Below are 20,804 nucleotides of genomic sequence, written 5' to 3' on the forward strand. Positions count from 1 at the left end.
CCAGCTAGAGTCAAATAGTCCCTCTCACCTTAAAATCTAAAGCCTCCCATTGACGTCAATGAAAGTCAGAGCAGATGCTACATATAAATCAGTTTAAGATAAATCGAGAGGTAACATTTTCAAAAGCACCTAAGTGACTTAAGAATGTTAGTTCCATATTTAGACATGAGTAAAGGTATGAAGATGATTGTGAAGGTACTTAGGTGCCTAATGAAGCATTTGGACACCCAGAGGGGTTTACAAAAGCACTTAAGTTAGCTATGTGCCGAACATCCATCACTTTCAATGGGAGTTAGATGCCTACCCTGTTTAGGTGCTTTTGAAAATCCTCTAAGTGCCTAGCTGTATCTTTAGATGCCTAACTACCTTCCGAAATCTATCCCTCAATTGCTTTTGAAAATGGAACTTGGTCTCCCCAGTTTCTTAAGTGCTTTTGAAGTTTACCCAAGATGTTCTCAGTCAGTGCAAAGGTAAATCAAGGTCTGCTGATACACCATTCCATTTCCTCCTTGACTAGCTCTTCCTCTGAAATTTGTGAACTTTGTTGATTTTCATATGCTTTGTCTCATAGTGCATTTGGATGCGTGGTTGCTCTTGAGTGCCTCCTCAGTACTCATTGATCCGTCCATCATAAACTTTGACATTGCACTAGTCAGCAGAGAGGTTTCTGATGGGTTCTCCACTGCAAGAAATTTTTGTCTGTCAGGTGAGAAACTGAGTTTCTTATAATTAAGACGGCTCTTTTCTTTGGTTTTGCGTAGGACATGGAGTATTGATTTATAACAATGAAGCATGTTATTGAGGAAAAAACGATTTTTAAACATTATTCTACCGTAGCATTTCTTGAATGGGAAAAAGGGACCTGAAATAATTTACCTAATGAAAGGCCTGACAGAAAGTCACGTAGTGAAGTGGCATACTTTTCAGCTGCCTTTGCATAACTTTGACACCTCACATGTTCAGAGACCTTCTAACATCTACTAGCCACCAGGCAGTTTGAAGAACAGCAACAAAAATGTTTGAGGAACTGATGGGATTAATTGATAAGGAACAATTAAAAGATAACTATGTGCGGCTAGGCTAAAAAATGACTAAGAGACATATGACAACCACCTACAACTATTTGAAGGCTCCAGGAACTGCTTAGCATGGCACAAGGAAGGGGGTATAATTAGGAGTAATGGGTTGAAATTTAACAAAGGTCTGCTTAAGCGGAATATCAGGGACAGAACTCCCAAAAGGGAAATCCTACTAAATAGTCTCAAAGTCTTCTCTTTCTAACTTCCTATGATCAACACACCTCTATTCCCAACAGGTCCTGGAAGAATGGTTAATATGAAAAGAGGAAGCTCTGAGTTTGAGGAAAAGCTTCCATTTGCTGCAGAAGGCTCTCTCTGTCTCTCTGCAATGTCATCCTCCTATTGTGCATTCATAGTGCAGCTGGAGGTGTAATTCCCAGCTTGGGTACACAAACAGATGCTAACTCTGAGAGCGCTAGCGGGCTGAAAATAGCAGTGTGGCTGTAGCAGTATGGGCAGTGGCTTGGGCTAGCCACCTGAATATAGTCCCACTTGAGGTCTTCAGTACATACTCAGGTGGCTAGTTTGAGCCATGCCACCACAGTTACACCGCCATTTTTAATATGCTAGCTCGATCAGAGCTAGTGCCTATCTGTCTACCTGAGCTGGAATCATATCTCCCAGCTGTAGTGGGGATGTACTCCTCGTTAAATTCTGCTAGGGCCAGCAGCACTGGGCTTTTTCCATTTCATTTTGTATTAAATACTTTTAACCACTGAAAAGGGTGATTTCCAAAGGCAAAAAATGGCAGACGGGCTCAACTCTGTTGGAAAGTCAGGGGTTGTTAGGAGCTTCATTCTCCTTTGTGCTTTTGAAAATCTCCCTATTAAATTGTTCAGGGATTTGACGTTTTGAAAACACGTAGCATCTGCTTGCCGCCTTTCTTTCTCTCCACAGACTGCTCAAAGAGCCAGTCCTGCATAGTGGTTACTCTTGAAATCCAGCCATCAGCGATACGCTGCATTTTCTACCCTGATACACAGATATGCACACATGGCCTTCAAGGCCACAGCTGTCGCATTTTACTCAAGGAGCCAGCTACTTACATCTATTGGAGGCAAGGTAAGTGCAGGGCAGTACCATATTGAGAAGTAGGCTCAATTGTGGTAGCTTGTGGGCTATTCTAATAGATGGGACAATAGTGAAGTATCTGGTAGCTAGATTTGCCACCCATCTGATCTGTATGGTGGATGGGCCCAATTAGCATGGGGTTATTATGCTGCATCCCAAAAAGCATGTGAACCGCTCCCAAAATATCTTTTGTGGCAAAGCCTAAAATCATCATAAGTGTGATGTTGCATCACAACAGTGGGGTGCAACAAGTTTGGTCTGCAAAAAGGACTTTGAAAGAGGGCAAATCTTTAATAATTTAGTAAAAATTTCAGCTGTACCTAAGTGACTTAGCCTAAGTTTCATTAATGTTGAAAGAGACAGGCTCCGTAAGGCCTACATTTTTAAAGATATTTTGGCACTGCTGACCTTAGCAATGCCTAACTGATTTAGGAGTCTAAATCTCATTTTCAAAAGGGATTTAGGCCTTCTATAAGTGCCTAAATCCCTTTTGAAAATGAGATTGACTTCCAAGGAAAACAATCTTTTTTTTATTTTTTTCTTCTCCAAATAGATTCATTCTTACCCATCTCTGAACCCGATTTAACTTCGTCCGTGCACATTCCATCCCATGGAGTTTTGCTCGGCAGGTCCCAAGTAATCCGGATTGGTTCTGAGTGGAGAAATGTTAGTCAGTTTTTTGGGATTCCATATGCAGTATCTCCGATAGCAGAAAATCGGTTTCATCCTCCAGAGCCCGTTACCTGGCTGCAATTCTGGAATGCTACTATGGCTCGGTGAGAAAGCACATTTTTGAATTAGTCCTTTGATCATTTAATGATGTCTTTGTTTGTCAGTGATGATCTATTCTAAACCCATTCAAGCACTCAGATACCACAATGATGAGCTTGGTAAACATGCTGAGATATGTTAATAAATTATTACATTGAGGCATTGAGGTGTGCTGAAAGAAAAAATCACCTTACACTACACACTGCCCAGAAGTTGTATTTAACTCTACATTGTATAGTCTATTATAAGTAATACTCAGATTCCAAAATTAGAGCATCTTCCATTTTATTTCTTAATTTTTTTCTAGATCTCTCATATTTCAGCCCCAGTGAGATCTGGAGGGAGTTGTTGCAGTTTGAGGTGGTTGGTTTTTAATTCATTGAACCCAACAGATATGCTCTTGCTCAGATAGAAGTCATGGGCCTGATGCAGGAATTACTGAATTAAATTCTCTGGCCTGAGGTCAGATTAGATGATCGTAAGGGTCCTTCCTGGCCTTCAAAATGTACGAAAACACAAATATTGATTGAAATGGTGTGAGTAAAATACAAGATTCTGAAAATTAGTTAATGCACAGCCTGATGTTGGGTTAAAGGGGAACTTGGTGGGCCGTGGGTATGTTACCTTGCAGGATTTCATTCATCTTTGGCTCTCCTGGATGTATTCATGATAACTGGCCTCATACCACAAAGTGACATGTCACAAATGTAAATTTATTAATGAAAGACAGTTGATTCTAATATATTTGTACAAAATACCTGTGCATCTGGAATCTTTAAGTGTTGAACTTGGGCAATTGGTTAAAAAAATGCAACAACAAAAATGTTGTGGAAGTAGATTTATATTAATTTAAACTATTAATGAGGTTCCTATTGCAATTCCTATTCCTATTGCGTCTATGCTCCATAAAATATAATGCAACATACAAAACACATCAAACTGAGCCATGCTGCACAAACACACAGAAATCTGGCACAGGAGGAAATGAGATTGCCACAAGACATTAACCTTCGCTTGAGTGACAGGGATCAACTCACAACTGGTACAAAGAGTGTCAGACCTTTGTCTTAGTAGATGCAGAAAAACAAAGGCAGAAGCCTAACACAGGGATGTTGTAAAAGCCAAAAGTATTACTGGGTTCAAAAACAAATAAGATAAGTTCATGGTGGATAAGTCTTTCAATGGCTATTGGACACCATGGTCAGGAAAGCAACCCCATGCTCTGGTTGTCCCTAAACCTCTGACTGCCAGAAGCTAGGACTGGATGACAGGGGATGGACCACTTGATTATTGCCATTTTCATTCCCTCTGAAGCATCTGGCATTGACCACTGCAAGAAGATAGGATACTGGGCTCGATGGGCCATTGGTCTGACCCAGTATGGCCATTCTTATGTACTTATTTAAAAGGGACATGGACAGACCCAGTGAAGGGCCCCTGAAGACCTTTTCTGGGAGAGAGTTCAAGAATTAAAGACTATTGACCAAGACCAGTGATGCTAGTAATCAAGAGCAGACCTGTCCCAGCCATATTGGGGGATAAGTAATAGCCCCAGTACTTGGGATCTATGTTGTCAAGGGCTTTCTAATAACACACTCAAGAAGTGAATACAACCAGAGACTCTTTTCTTGGGTGGTTGAAAGTGCTTGGTCTTCGGTGGCCTTGTGCTGCAGCATGCACCTGAGTCATGTTGGTGTCAGCAACATAACCACATTAGCCACGCAGCTTGACATATGCAGGAGGGATCTGATGAGATGCAGCTTGTTTATTCAGCTGCGCAATGATGTACAGTTGATATACACAAACCCTTGCAGTAACATATACAGCATCAATTCTTTGTGACTGCACGCAACAAGCTGTGTACAGTCATCTGCAATACATCTTTGGTGAGAGCTGTCTGCCTCTGCCACTGCCTTCTGAAAATTGTGTCTTGCCTCAGTGTGAAGAATTTGGCTGAGATTTTCAAAGCCATTTAGGGAGCTTGGGCGCCTAGTTCCCATTAATTTTAATGGGAATTGGATGTCCAGATCCCATAGGTGACTTTGAAAATCTCAGCCTTTATCTTTTTATTACTTGTTGAAGATCCAAAGTACTGTTAGGAATTGTAAGATTCAAGGAGGAGTGCCTTGGAGAATCACTCAGATCTTAAACTTCCGGAACTCCTGGTGTATGTAATGAATGCAGATCATTATAATATTCAGGACCATACAGCATTATAGCACAATATATTTTTTCTCTTTATAAAAAAAAATCAAAATAGCAGCCCATCATTCCGAATATGAGAGACAGTTTTCCATATATATTTATTGTCAGGGTTGGGCTGGGTCAATACTTGGATAAAGAGATCTCTAAGAGACCTCAGGTTGCTGAAGCACCTGTGGTGCCAGAAGGTGGCACTGTTTCCTCTGAGTCAGCCTTGAACAACTTCCCTTGCGTGTTGTTAGGGGAATTCTGGTGATGAAGGTGCCATCTTTTTGATGAGATGTAAACATGAGGCTCTGATTATTTGTGATTGTTAAAAATCCCCAGGGCATTTATCATGAATACATTCATTGGTGTTGTGTCCTGCTCAGATTCTTACTTGAGGAATGAGTATTTTGCCCCCCTCCAAGATTTTCCCCTGCAATTTCCATTCAATGTGCTTCTTCGCTTTCTGTTTTAAACCGTTGCATGGCATTGTTGTGCTACACAGCTCCCTTATGGAAAAACTCTGTAGAATTTAACAAAATATGGTGATTTTTCTATAATAGTTGATATAATATAATATAGTTGAACCAACCTGAAGAATTTAATTGATAATTCTATCCCTGATATCAATTTCTGTTGGACAATTTAAAAAAAAGTAGAGCTAACTCTGCAGGTTTTTAGGTAGTTTCTTTAGAACCCTGTCAGTTCCATCCTTATTAAATTTATAAACCTTTTCCATAAAGGGTTAAACAGTACAGATGTAGCTGCATTTCAGTATGTGGGATCCTCTGAGTCCAAAATAGCCCACTGCATAAGACGTTTGTTTGATATGGTTTTTAGAGAGGGCTGGGAGGATGCTTTCTATGATGACGAAGGATGGAAAGCAGTGTCTGCAGATGTCTGGCTGATTGAGTTCTGTTAAAAGAACAGGTTAAATGCTGCTGGGATTTTGTTGTATTTATTGCATTGTTAATGATTTGTTAGGCACCTATCACATTGGATAGACATCATTTTGTTATTCTAAATCTAAATAAACAAACATATCCTTTATTTACCTCACAGGGGGATTGTTACATGAATGCTAGGAATGTGTTTGAGATCCAGAGATATAAAGATTTTACAGAAGTGTTAAAATTGTTTTATTGAACTTCAGCTCAAAATAAATTGATCTACAATGGTACAAAAATAATGCTAGTTTGTCAGCCAAAATTAACACAGACTGTATCTTTAGGGCTAGTTGTTGGCAACCTGGAGATGGAGTGCTTCAGTCTTCTCCTGTCAGTGAAGACTGCTTGTACCTGAATGTGTTTGTGCCTGCCAGCACTGTAAGTATTGAATTACTAGAACATGGTGTAGCAAAATGTTGTTGTCATGCTGTCTGCAGTGGCTCACGGGAGAGAATACCAGCCTCAGGGGCAGACTGCTAAAAAGCTGTGCGCAAGCCCCAAACTGGTTGTGAGTTCTATAATTAGATTTCACCAACCAAGTAACAGGTGTAAACTCCTCAGGCATTATACAGCCTTAACATGGAGTCATAGGCAGTCACCTTGGGCATTCTGATCTATCTTGCCACACAGACAAGCTGACTCTGTGATGGGTGGTCATTTTACACCAGAGATCACAAAATATTCAGGTTACTTCCAGCCCCAAAGGACCAGTCACTTACTGCAGGTCAATTTGCACTTTAGATCTCACATCAAAGACAATGCTTGTAATCAGTCCTGTAATAAACTAACTAAAGGTTTATTAAATAGGAGAAAGAAATAAGAGCGCTATTTACAAGGTTAAAACAGATAAACATACACATGCAAATGAGTTGCAGAAGTTGGTTTCCAGTGGAGACAGAGCTGCTGAAATACGCCAGCTCTTATATGTGCATTACGGCTAACCTAAGATAGTCCTGGGGATCTCTTGCCTATGTTTAGGAATCTTTAACCCTTAGAATACAAACACCATAAAAAGACCCTAATTCTTTCTGGTCAGGGATTTTTATCTCCATCTCCCGAGAGTCCAAGCTAATTGGATGAGCACTTCTGCATGCAATTTCTTGGGGGGGGCAGCAATTGACAAAGTCTTTGTTCTGTAGTGTCCCATTTGGATTCAGTAGTCCCTCCTGATGGGCAGGAGATCACACCTTCAGTAGGAATCCAGCATTTTGCATTAGATGAAGATTGCTGCATGTTCGCTCTGAAACTCTAATTTTACAGTTCTAGAGCAAACACTTAAGTATTATTTGATAGCATGGGATACAGAGATTAGAAGTAGGATTAATACATGCAGCATCCTGCAAGCATTGAATAAAGTATGAACACTAAACACATGGTTATAACATTAATATCCATTTAAATTTTAAACTATACTAACCCAAAGGTACGCCAGACTGGCTTTCATCTATGCATTTGTCAGTATTCAGTAAGACCTGGGGTTTCGTATCTGGTCTGCTAGCATCACAGTTGTATCATTTGAAAATGCTTTTCACCACAATAAGCAGAAGTGTTTAAAGTGCCATAGCGACGTAGAAATAAGAGCTAGAGAAGCCTTAGCAATGATAAATCAACTAGTCCAGTCTCTTGCCAGTGCAAGACTCTTGCCTACAGTATACTTGTTTGTGCTTTGGCTAAACTTTATCTGAATGTGTCTGCAGAGCAGGAAATGCAAATGGGCCGAGAGGAGGACATACACAGAGGACTGGTCTATACTACCCCAATGATAAAGTTGTCATAGTTCTGGGCAACTGTGTCTGTATTTCCCCATTGTGATCCACCACTCTAGGTTCCCAGATCCTCAGCCATCATCTTTCTTTGGATTTCCCTCTTTCTCTTGATTGAGGTTTTTCCAGTCTCCACAGTTCCCTCCTTACACTGTGACATGACCGGCAAGCCAGACTTCCTCAACAGGCCAGCAGCTGCACTTTGCTCTCTCTTCAGAGGCCATAAACAGTATAATTGCCAGAAAATATAAGTTACTATCCAGCCCTTTCTAAGCAACCATATTTATTCTTAAAAGCATTACAGAAAAAAACATAGTAAAATCAATAAAAGAACCAATGTGTATACTGAAATGCTTTCCAGAGGTCGCGCTAAGTCCAGTCTTGGGTTCCAGCAATTGTCAGTCCCTAAGGATTTGAGGCCCCCCTTGGACAGCTGATCCTATCCATTTTCTGGATCAGGAGGAAGAATCCGAGCCAGTTTAAACTCAGGCTATTTATCCAAAAGTCCTTTCTTTTTCTTTTGGTCTCTGGAGAATCCAGTTTGAACCAGTACATGGGAGCCTGTCCAGGTGGTTGTACTTCTCTGGAGGCGTTACAACCTGAGTCAATTTACCTAATCACCCCCCTTAGCCTCCCCCAACTGTTTCTAATTCCTGGATATCTGTGGTCACCTTCCCTCGTGGAATTACATACAACCCCTGGCCCACAATGATACATAAACTTAATGCAATAAGATCTCCTAACGATACTGCAGGGAATTGCTGGATCTGTAACAACTGCTATGCCAGGATAACTATCCTGGCATAGCCTTTTAGTGTAGACATAGCGTGTGTCGACAGAAAGTTTTCTGCCAGAATAGTAGCACCACCTCCCTGAGCAGTATTAGTTCTGCCAGTGAGAGATGCACTCTTTTCTTTTGTGTCTGAACTCGGGCTTTTGCTGGCATATCTATGTCAGTGAGGCAGTGTGGTTTTTTCACATCCTTGATCAACTGTGCCAACAAAATGTTGCAATGTAGAGCCAGCCAAAGAGAAAGGAAGAGAGAAAAGAGGAAGGGGAAGGAAGGAAACCAAGGGCAGAAATAGCAGTGTCCCTAAAAACGAGAATGTTTTCCCATGGATGATACTGAATGCAACACAACTAATGGTAATGATGACTAACATTTTAGTTATTACATACAGGCCATCATCTACCCTTGATCTTTGTGCAAACCTCCCACTAATGTCGGCGGGTGGGAGGTCTGCTCTGGATTGAGAGTATTTAGCAGTGCTAAATTGATGTCTCAGCCCATGGATCACAAAAGTGTTTCACTCCAAAAATGAGTGTGGACTCCCTGCACTAAGACAAACTGTCAACTGAAAATTTTAAGTTCCTCTATATAAAAAGTAAAAAAAAACCCACAAAACAATCTTCATACTGGATGCAGTATTCTAGCCAAGCTTTTAACAAGAGATTAAACTGGGACTGGAGGACATAGGGTACTAAAATAGGAATGTGCCTAATGTACAAACATGCATTTCTGCATGCAATATTATATGTGCTACTGGAGTGCAACTGCATGTATCTTTTAGAAATGGCCAACAATCTGTTTTCTGTCTGCAACACCAGATTGTTATCTACTTTCCATGTAAAGTCATTGCTTAATAAACACTTCAGATTATCAGCTTGGGCAACTTGCCAACTCCCTTTAGCTACTGGTTTTAGAAGAGCAGAGGCTTATTTGAGAGCATTGTGTTTACAACAACCCTGGCTAGCCAAATGGGCTTTTTTTTTTCTTGGAGAGTCTGTGGGCCTAATACTCCTTTTGCTCATATGGGTGCAAATCAGAAGTAGCTTCATTGAAGTCAGTGGGTAAATTTGGTGTAAATGAGAGGAAAACCAGGCCCTGTATTTTTACAGCAGAAAGTGGGAACAGCATAATATTGCACAGAATGGCAATTTCCTGTTCCTTATTGTGGTAAACTGTTGTTTTGACCCACATGCAAAGGGCAATAGCAGATAGTTTCAGTCTTGATTAACTTAAAATAACAACAGCAAATGGCAAATATGAAGTCCCCTGGAGAGAGACAAAGCCCAGTGGCTTTCACGGTAACATTCTGCATCTAAAGTGAAACACAAAATGGGAGCTGTCTCCTGTAACTTGGAAGGGAATCTAACATTTAAAGCTTCACTACCCAGAAAGCAGAATGTGATCATCTCCTTTGGTTGCAAAGCTATGTGCATCACATAAACTTGCACCTACAACTAGCATTTCTGAGCTCCTTTTCCCACCAGTAACCATCCCCACCTGTCAGGGGATGTCGGGGCTGGGTTTTGGGTTGGGTTGCCTAATGCAGCTCAAGCAGAGGGATAGTAACATTGCTGAACTAAATAAAAAGTTGAAGGATGGGTTAATGTTGGCTGTGAACCCTTCATGGAAGAGTCTTCACCATTCCATCCTTACTGTGATGTCAGTGTGGTGCACACCTATTTGTGCAACCCTATTACAGGGTGCTAAACATCCTGGAAACTTGATTTAAGCATCCTGGTTTGATAAGGGTTAAAATGCTCCTGCCCAAGCACCTTTTGAAATGCCTTGCAGTGGAGTGGAGAATTGAAAACATTTCTGAACTCCAGAAAGCCTTTCATAAATGCCTTGTATCTTCCTTTTTTTCACAAAAACCAAAGCATTCAAGGCTTAGCCCTAGCGTGATGGCTGGAGCCTAGCTGTGGAAGGCAAGCGACTAGTTATGGTCCTTACAGCTTTATACTACTACCCATCACCATAGAAAGGTGCAACACATTTTCAGTGCAAAACTCAGGAACATCCCTGAACAGTTAGAGGAAACTGAGGGTAGTTTATTACTTGCTCCTGGCCTCTTATTTTTGCGGGTAACTGACATTACTGTGATGGCTTTCCTCTTGCACGGATGGTCACATGTTTTCTGGAAACAGATGCACAGCCATCTCTTTTGCCAATGCAAATGGGATCATTATGTTTCGTTAACTGCATCCAGAAAATGACAGCAGCAGAGGCCAATGTTATCTAGTTCCAGACAAAAACTAATCCCAGATGTGCTTTGATGCTGGTGTACAGACCACCAGCCCTTCTTTGAAAAATGCCAACAGCTTCCAAATCAAAGGGAGGAAAGAGTGTATGCACCTGACTCAAGGAACGGAATGTGGAAGAGACTTGGAATTACTTTGTCAAAGTTGCAGAAATTATCTGAAGCCTGCATCCCAAGCAAGGGGAAAAAATTCATAGGGAAGGGTTGCAGACCTAGTTGGATGACCAAGCATCTCAAACAGGTTATTAAGAGAAAACGGAAAGCCTACAAGGAATGGAAGATGGGATGAATCCCCAAGGAAAGTCACCTCGTGGGGGTGAGAAAGTGTAGGGAAAAAGTGAGAACTGCCAAAAGCCAAGCAGAGTTGGACCTTGTTTAGGAGATTAAAACCAATAGTAAAAGGTTTTATAGCCATATAAATAAAAAGAAAACAAGGAAAGAAGAAGTGGGACCACTAAGCACTGAGGATGGGGTGGAGATTAAAGATAATCTAGGCATGGCTCAACATCTAAACAAATACATTGTCTCAGATTTTAATGATGGTAATGAGGAGCTTAGGGTAGTGGCAGGGTGGCTAATGAAAATGAGGATATTGAAGTAGAAATTATCACATTCAAGTTGAAAGTCAAACTCAAACATCTTAATGAGACTAAATCGGGGAGCCCGTTTAATGTCCATCCAAGTCTATTGAAGGAATTGGCACATGAAGTTGCAAGTCCAGTAGCAAGGATTTTTAATGAAGTTGTAAACTCAGGGATCATACCCTATGACTGGAGAATTGCTAATATAGTTCCTATTTTTTAAAAAGGAGAAAAAAATTGATCTGGGAAAATGCAGGCCTGTTAGTTTGACCTCAATGATATGTAAGGTCTTGGAACAAATTTTGAAAGAGGAAAGTAGTTAAGGATCTAGAGGTAAATGGTAATTAGGATAAAATACAACAAGGTTTTACAAAAGATAGATCATGCCAGGCCAACTTGATCTCCTTCTTTGAGAAGATAATTGATTATTTTAGACAAAATTTTTTTAGACATGATCTAATTTACTTGGATTTCAGTAAGGCCTTTGATACAGTTCCACATGGGAAATTATTATTTAAATTGGAGACGATGGGGATTAATAATGAGAATTGAAAGGTGGATAAGGAACTGGTTAAGGGGAGACTACAACATCTCATACTGAAAGGTGAACAGTCAGGCTGGAGGGAGGTTACTAGTGGAGTTTCTTAGAGATCAGTCTTGGGACCTATCTTATTTAACATTTTTATTAATAACCTTGGCACAAAAAGCGGGAGTGTGTTAATAAAATTTGAGGATGACACAAAGTTGGGAGGTATTGCCAATATGGAGGAGGACCAGAATATCTCACAAGAAGATCTGGATGACCTGAAAAACTGGAATAATAGAAATGGGAAGAAATGTAATAGTTCAAAGTGCAAGGTCATGCGCTTAGGCTGTAACTAACAACAATATTTTTTGCTATAAACTGAGGATTTATCAGTGGGATGTGACAGAGTAGGAGAGAGACCTGGGTGCATTGGCTGATTGCAGGATGACTATAAGCCGCCAATATGATGTGGTTGTGTAAAAGGCTAATGCAGTCCTGGGATGCATCAGGTGAGGTGTTTCCAGTAGACCCAGGGAAGTGTTAGTACCATTATACAAGGCGTTGGCGAGACCTCATCTGGAATACTGTGTTCAGTTCTGGTCTCCAATGTTTAAGAAAGATGAATTCAAACTGGAACAGGTGCAGAGAAGGGCTACTAGGATGATCTGTGGAATGGAAAACCTGCCTTATGAGAGGAGACTCAAAGAGCTTGGCTTGTTTAACCTAACCAAAAGAAGGCTGAGAGGAGATATGATTGCTCTCTATAAATATATCAGAGGGATAAATACCAGGGAGGGGGAGGAGTTAACTTAAGTGCCATGTGGACACAAGAACAAATGGATATAAACTGGTCATCAACAAGTTTAGGCTGGAAATTAGGCGAAGGTTTCTAACCATCAGAGGAATGAAGTTCTGGAACAGCCTGTCAAGGGGACGGGACGAGGGGGAGAGGGGGGGAACCTAACTGGATTCAAGACTGAGCTTGATAAGTTTATGGAGGAGATTAAATGATGAGACTGCCTACAATGGCATGTAGCTGAACTGCAACTGCTAGCAGCAATATTGCCAGTGGCCGGTGATGGGACACTACTTGGGGAGGGCTCTGAGTTACTACAGAGAATTCTTTCCCAGGTATCTGGTTGATGGGTCTCACCCACATGCTCAGGGTCTAACTGATCACCATATTTGGGGCCAGGAAGGATTTTTCCCCCAGGTCAGATATTGATTGAGACCCTGGGGGTTTTTCGCCTTCCTCTGCAGCATGGGGCATTGGTCACTTGCAGGTTTAAAGTAGAATAAATGGTGAATTGTCTGTAACTTGAAGTCTTTAAGTCATGATTTAAGTGTGTTAAACCCCTCTATAGACACACTCATTCAGAATTAAAATGGCCTTAATTTGTTTTAGTTTAATTCACTTTTCTGAAGTTAATTAAGATAAATTGAATTAAGGCCACTTGAATTCTGAAAAGAAAATCCATCAAAGGGTTTAATACATTTTAGCTAATCCACTTTAAATTCACATTTTTAGTTAATTCAGATTAATTTTCATGAGTATCCCCATTTAGACAAACCTGAAGGTTAAAGAACTGGATTCAGCTAAATTTCGCATAGTCCATTGCAGGGACTGGTAACCAGTCAACAAACCGAATTTAACCTTATGGCTGCTGCCACACAGGCAGTTCTCCTCTCATCCGTGTCACTGCCAGGTAGTTTTGAGTTGCCTGGATTGTTTCATCAGAGAGGGGAATCAGGTTCACAGCAATGACCTGAAAGAGTCTATGGCCATATCAGCTGGTATCATTTCTCAGACAGACTCATTGTTGCATTAATTTGTCTGTGATCATTACAGGGCAGAAACAGATCTGTGCTGGTGTTCTTCCACAATGGTGTAAGCGGTGAGGGTGAGAAAGGGAGGACGATCATAGATGGGTCATACCTAGCTTCCATCAGCGATGTCATCGTTGTAACTGCAAGTTACCGTGTTGGAGTCTTCGGCTTCCTTAGCACTGGTAAGTCCGTGTGCTGCCATGAATCTATCAGCTGCAAGCACATCACATTCAGCAATGTTTGTTTCCAAAGCGTTTGTTAGTTCTGCCTTTTCATAAGCGGCCATCTTTGGAAGACACATCCAGTCATCTTTGGAAGACACATCCAGTCATCTTTGGAAGACACATCCAGTCAAGTCAAAGGGACATGAGAGTAGCCTGAGCCAAAAGGGGAGAAAAGCAATCATCCCACTCGAAAGAGCAGCTTCAATTTTATTTACAGATAAGATCATGGATGTTTGTCTGTAAAGGGAAATGCGCCAAGGAGCAGGTCTGGTTTTAAATCTTAGAGCCTGGTTTCCGGAAGTGCGGTCTGACTCTAATTCTAGTTGATGGCCCTGTGGCAAAGGTGCTAGCCTGGGATTTGAATGACTGTGGTTCAATTCCCTGCTCTGCTACGGACTTGCTGTGTGACCCTGGGCTGGTCGCTTAGTCTCTCGGTACCTCTGTTCCACACCTGTGGAATGACAGTTCTTCCCTACCTCTTGGGGCTGCTATGGCAATAAGTTCATTAAACTTTGTGCAAGATTAAAGATGTAGTTGGATAGTTGCTCAGCATCTCTGAAAATCAGCCCCTGGGGTTTTATACAGATTATATAGGGTTTGCCACTATAACGTTGAGTGACTAGTTGAGGGTTTATTAAAGACCGCTTATTATCACTCTGCCTATGCCTCATGGAACCAACAGAGGTCACCCAGGTTATCTACTGACAGAGAGGGATCCATCGATTCAAGTTGTTACCATTTTCCTTTCCAGACACTTCAGCAAAATCACATGGTTCATTACTCCAAGTTGGGAAGTTAGCACACCTTCCACATCATGCTCTGTAATGCTGGGGGCTTCCATTTTCCCAATGCCCACTGATCCTGAAGACTATAAATAAATTGCTTTTTTTGGCCCATATTTCCAGAAAACGGGTGCATACCTTGTATACCCAAAGTACCCATTCTACTTTTGCAAATACATGTTTGCAACTGCCTGTGCCTGTCTGATGAACACAGTGCCGGTGCCTGCTGTTTGGCTTGGCTTTTATTAGGTCTTTTAGATTCATTTTAAACACTTACAAAATGTTTTTCTTTCACCTTATTTGTCTGAATGTTTTATTTGCCTTTAAATAGGGGGTGGATAAAGAGATATGGGGAGGAAGTTCAACAACTGAGTGTGGAGTTCTGGCCCCTCTTTCCTCTGACTACTGGAATGCTGTTTATATCTTTTGTCTTATAACATACCCATCAGAGTCCTTTCTGTAGGCCTTATAGAGTTTCCTGGATTTCTTCATTGGACCATCAGTCCCCACTATTACTTTATTAATAATCTATCCTGTGCACATGCGGAGATCTGAGCACAGAGCTAACTCTTTCCTTTTGTCTTAGTTAAGACCACTGCACCTTGCCATATGACAATTCTGATAATACTGAGATTGAGCTTTGCGTGTGCCTGACTCAAATGAGTTTTGCATGGCGGGGGGTTACAGCTGCAGTTGTTGCTTGTCATTTCCCTTCTAGGGTGTGGGGTTTGTTTGGAGCTCATCCACAGCAATGCCTGTTTTTAGTTCAGCGACAAAAGAGCCAAGCTCTGCAATCTCCTTGTGATTTAGATAGGCAAGAGCTGCATCTGGGGAAAGTATCACTGTTAGTTTTCTGCGAACCAGATGCTTATGAAACTGAAACTTAGTGTTGGCAAGAGCCAGACAGGGTACATAGGCGTTACGGAAGCTTCCATTACACAGCACTGCCCACACATCTGCCACTAACCTCCTTCAACCCCCTCATCTCATCCAGGTCTCTTCCTGAGAGGAGTCAGCTAGCTGGGCTGAATATTGCATGGTAGCATTATGCCAAGGTCAGATGTCATTCCCGGTTCTGGGACAAATACTTCAAGGCCTTTTTCACCTGTATTCCAGTTGGGATTAGAATTTGGATGCTTCCTCAGTGTACTTCTGGGGGCCCAAAGGGGCCAGGGAGTGGGTGGGGCCACGCTTCACAGACCAGGGAGGAACTGCTGCACAATGGGGAACTCCTTGAGCACAAACATCCTGTCTTCCCTGGGGTGGTGCAGCTCCTCACCACCCTCAATGCAGGCCGAGGCCAAAATGGCACACTTTGGTCTAGTCTGAGAGGAGAGTTCACACATTCATTGCAGCTAGTAGTTGCCCTTTGCCTTTCTGTAGCGTAATGGAGACTCCCTAAGGTGCTTTGCTCTATTGTATAGCAGCAGGAAATTACAGCGAAGGCTGCCCAAGCTGCTTCAGATACAGTAAGAACTTTTGTCCAGCACACGTACCAAACTGAAATAGAAACTTCTGGGAGGTTTTCCTTTTCAAATACTTGTTGAATAAAATCCTGTTGTCAATGGGAGTTTTGCCATTAACTTCAACGGGGGCAGGCTATTGCACCTTGATTCTGGCTAAATATAGAAATGAGAGTATTAAAACTCCATGTAAAGAGATCAACACCACACAATAAGGTCCTGCTTCTCCAAGCAAAACCAACTTCTGGATCCTTTGATTTTTGCTTTTCATGAATTGCAAACCCAGGAATGAATGGGTTAAAGCTGGTAGAGTGGGTTTTTGTTTTTTTGTTTTTTTGCAAGAAAAAAGCTGTTTTTTCTAGCTAGCTCTGCAGTTATTCCTGACTCTCTTATGTGGCAGAACTGTTTTAGGGCTAGGTGGGTCATGAATATATACGCATGGTGGTTGCTTTGAGTGTAGAAAACACACCGATATGGGTTACACCTGCTTTTCTGTACATATTGAAAGGGCACTGTTGTGTGTGTAGGTATGTCACGATGTAGGCAAAAAAAGATATTGTTAAGAAAACAACTTTCCTCATTTCTGATACAAACAACACCTGAGGTTGTTAGAACTGAACAAATCTGAAAAATCCAATCCATTACATGTTGTGTGATTTGGCAATGAAAATAGGTTAGTGCTTACCTTTAAGTCCCAGAGAGTGGGCTTACTCAGATGCTTAAAGTTAAGCCCCTTTGTAAGTATTCTCAGGAATAGAGCCTTAGTAATTAAAGTCACTGTCTTTGTCCTGACACCTGTTTCTTTTCACGCTTCTGTGGTCCTCAAGAATGTGTTCTTTGTCTCAGCATAGATTGTTCATAAGATTTATATCCAGGCTCATCTAAAGTAGTAAAAATAATTCCTGGTGGACATAGGTCTTTGGTCTAACCACAGTAAATGTTAGTGCATGAATCCTTTGCCTGAGTTCTTTGGTTCATGAAGTACATGCCACAGCCCTTCTGACTCTTGCCAAGCCAAAAGGAACCGGTCATTTCCCCTCTGCAGTATTGTTTTTCATTGCACTAGTGGCTAGGTCTGTCTGCGGTTAAAGCCCTTACATGGATTTCACTTCCTTAGGTGAGCTCTCATGAGACTTGCAGCAATATTTAAAATGAGTGACGTTTGTGTTGGATTGACGACTCTGGGTACTGATGATCTCCATCCATACAACAGGCTGTGGCAGTGAAAGCTTTTTCCATTGCTCTGCCATTGTCTCTCAACCCAATTTGGAGGGTTCATGGCTATAGGCAAAAAAATTTTGTCTCCATGCTCATTCAGTCTTTGTCATTCTTAGCAGAGGGACCAATAGTTGTGGTGTAGACACCTTTAAGAACTACATTGAGACCACTAAAATTCTGTTGTATTCTGATTCTTATATTTCAACCATAACTGTGGTATCTAAGCGCCTCATTTCTCTATGCTGGAGGAGAGCTATTCCAAGATAAGAGCTTTCAATCATTATTGGCCTGGGTCAGATTTGAACTATTGACCTACAAACCAGAGGGCTTCATATTCCATTACCAATTTGTTCCCCACTGTTTTTTTAATGTATCCTTATTTTAAAGATACATTATTTTGGTCTGGCAATGGAAGAAACAAATATTTTTAACTAGGTTGCTATTCATGGCTATTCTGTTTCTTTTTAAAGCTTTTCTAATTTTGAATAGAAAGGCTTTGAAGACAGATGGGTAAATATAAATGGCCCACTGTGAATCAAAGTAATAGTCAATGAACAATTATTTTCAATTCCTTTTTGATACTTAACACAGATTTGCTTATTTCTGCTTTTATTGCTTTAAGTTCCAGTTTCTTAGAAATTGGCGTCATTGGGAAACCAATGCCAAAACCACCCAGAATTTAAAATATTAGGTTACTGTCAGGCACTGCTGAATAGTTGGCTGTGCTTTGGGCAGTCCTGGTGAATGTATGACATTTGAATGTTCTCAGATTTTCTCTATTGCAAAAGGGGTGTGAGTGGCGAGTCATAAAATTCATATTGTTATGTCAGACAAACAGTAATGAGGTCAAATTCAGACGTGAGGTATCAGTTGCTGTATTAAAATACATATTGTATTTTAGTTATAAGAGTGTAAGGGGGTGCAAGGGAATCCAGAGGGTTGTAATTTATATGGCAGGAGACTGGACAGGATGGGTACAGAAGGAAAACATGCTACAAGAATGTAAGTAGGTATACTTCAGAGTACACCTTCATTGGGAGCTACAGATGCTGAGCATTTTGAAGATGAAGCCCCTTATTTAGGTAACTAGATATGGATGAGGAGCCTAATTTTAGGCACTCACTTTAGAAAATCTTGGCCTCAGTCTGTAGATAGTATAATAGCTTGTCGTATTATGACTGTATAATAGATAGATTGCTACTCTACTTGCTTAACGGCCCTTTCCTTGTTTTATAAAAACAACCTTCCGTAATTGTACACTCAGAGCTATAGTATCTCTGGTTTAAGATTGTAATGTTTTGGATTATAATTGGAAAATACTGTAGTACTTTACTTTATTTTTTAATAAAGGATAGTAGATCTTTGGTCAATTTCATTGAGACAGAAAAGTCCCATAAGGCAGATATAAAATGAAAACAGAACAATATGCATGATTTTTCCATTTGCCAAAAAAGAGAGGTGTGGTGGAGGTGTTACTAAACAAAATCTTCTTTCTCATGTCAATCTCTGTAGCCAGAAAAGCCATTAATTTGATTCATTTTGTATAAACTGACAACTCTTACATTTTCATTAATATTCTCTGGGAGTGGAGTTGAACATGCTACTAATACATCATGGAGGCTTTGAAGAAAAGTTTCATCAGTATTTTGCTGCTCTTGTGGTGTGTTGTTTGTTAGCCTGCTGTTTCCAATCATCTCCAGAATGTTGCCAGAGAACGTATGAAATTCTGAACCCATTGAAGTCAGTGGTGAAGCTCCCATTGACTTCAGCAGAGCCAGGATTTCATCTTTTGTGCGACTACGAAAGCAGGCTAGGCAAGGCTGCTAAATGGGTAGCTGAAGAAGTGTCCTGTGACACTCCTCCACTGAAGCTTGCCTTAACTGAGTCTGTCAGATCTTAGCTCTTCGCGACATATGATTTCTTTGTCACGTACAGGGCCAAGTACATTGTCAGTGCCCAACAAATAATGAATAACCACAAAGTCCCCTGGCTTGGTTGTAATGGTTGTACAGCAGAGCTCTTAGGCTATGTCTACACTACAAGTAGCTATGCCGGCATAACACTGTAGCATAGACAGCATAGTAGGGTTTTTTCTGTTAGTGTAGAAACATCACCCCCCAGAGTGATGATGGTAGCTAGTTCAATGGGAGCATCCTTCCATTGACCTAGCTGCATCTATGCTGAGGGATAGGTCACCATTGCTATGGTTCTCAGGGTGTGTGTGTGTGTGTTTCACACAGCTTAAATTTTAAGCATGGATGAGGTCATAGAACAGATGCCCCCACCCCGGGGTTGAAATGGAGAAGCTCGCGTGTTGATCATTGTCTGTGCCAGACCTGTTTGGTAGATGTAGATTTCTGTTTCCAGGGCACTCATTCTTGCATTCAGTGCCTGATCTAAATCCCACTGATGTCAATAGAAAGATTCCAATTATTTTTAATGATTGGTTAAATTGAGCCCCTAAGGAATAAGGCACAGAGCTCTGAAAATAGTCTCTTTTTATCTCTTGTAAGGGAGACAGCTCTAAGGGAGATTCTCTATACAGTGACTGCCATGGATGAAGGTGCTCTAAGATAGTAGTAGTAGGCATCCTTCGGTCTCAAGAGACAATGGTTATGCACCCCTGAGAAGTAAAACATTTGCTTGGTTGGTTTTATAAGCTGTGATATCAGTGCCATCAAGTCCCAGCTGTGGGACTGATTGTAAAAATGTAACATTCCATGCTTAAACGTTCAAGGATCTCACATGTACTTCATGTCTGCTTGCAGAGCCGTAATTGCCCTCTTCCCATTTCTTCTAACAGGTTCTAGTGTGGCACGTGGAAACTGGGGCCTTCTGGATCAGGTGGCGGCTCTGCAATGGGTGCAGAAGAACATTGCTAGCTTTGGAGGTGACCCAAGACAGATTTCAATAGCAGCTGACCGTAGTGGGGCAGACATTACCAGCATCCACCTACTTGCAGGTGCAGCAGATTCGGATCTCTTCAAGAGGGTGTTGCTGATGGTGAGTCCCATTTCTCTGTATCTTAGTAGTGAATGCCAATAGAAAATATGTGAATTAATGTGAACAGAATTAGGGAGTATGTTTGCTGGTTTTATTTTGTGCAACCACTAGCCTCACTAAAAGGTATTATATAATAGCACCAAGCGGCCTCAGTTGAGATTGGGGTCCCCTTGTGCTAGGCATTTTATAAACAAATACACGGTAAGACCCATTTAAGTGACTGATTTAATCAAACTGACATTTTGATTCCTGTCACTGTGGTTTTTCATGTGTATCTACATAGAACTGGTTCATAATTTATAGTTTCCATTCTGC

General features: G+C 41.1%; 1 protein-coding gene across 1 annotated transcript in view; it reads left to right on the top strand.

Annotated features, from left to right (window-relative positions):
• Positions 1 to 20,804, top strand: part of TG (thyroglobulin) — a 200,145-nt gene that overhangs the window by 102,123 nt on the left and 77,218 nt on the right. The window contains exons 36-41 of the mRNA XM_067531578.1: positions 572 to 706; positions 1,977 to 2,141; positions 2,704 to 2,926; positions 6,340 to 6,433; positions 13,822 to 13,981; positions 20,290 to 20,489. Coding sequence (XP_067387679.1) covers positions 572 to 706; positions 1,977 to 2,141; positions 2,704 to 2,926; positions 6,340 to 6,433; positions 13,822 to 13,981; positions 20,290 to 20,489 — 977 coding nt within the window. The remainder of the gene's footprint in view (positions 1 to 571; positions 707 to 1,976; positions 2,142 to 2,703; positions 2,927 to 6,339; positions 6,434 to 13,821; positions 13,982 to 20,289; positions 20,490 to 20,804) is intronic.

The sequence above is a fragment of the Emydura macquarii genome, unplaced genomic scaffold (genome assembly GCF_026122565.2).
Source record: "Emydura macquarii macquarii isolate MOO-44397 ecotype Brisbane River unplaced genomic scaffold, CSIRO-AGI_Emac_v2 contig_369, whole genome shotgun sequence".
Taxonomy (NCBI): domain Eukaryota; kingdom Metazoa; phylum Chordata; order Testudines; family Chelidae; genus Emydura; species Emydura macquarii.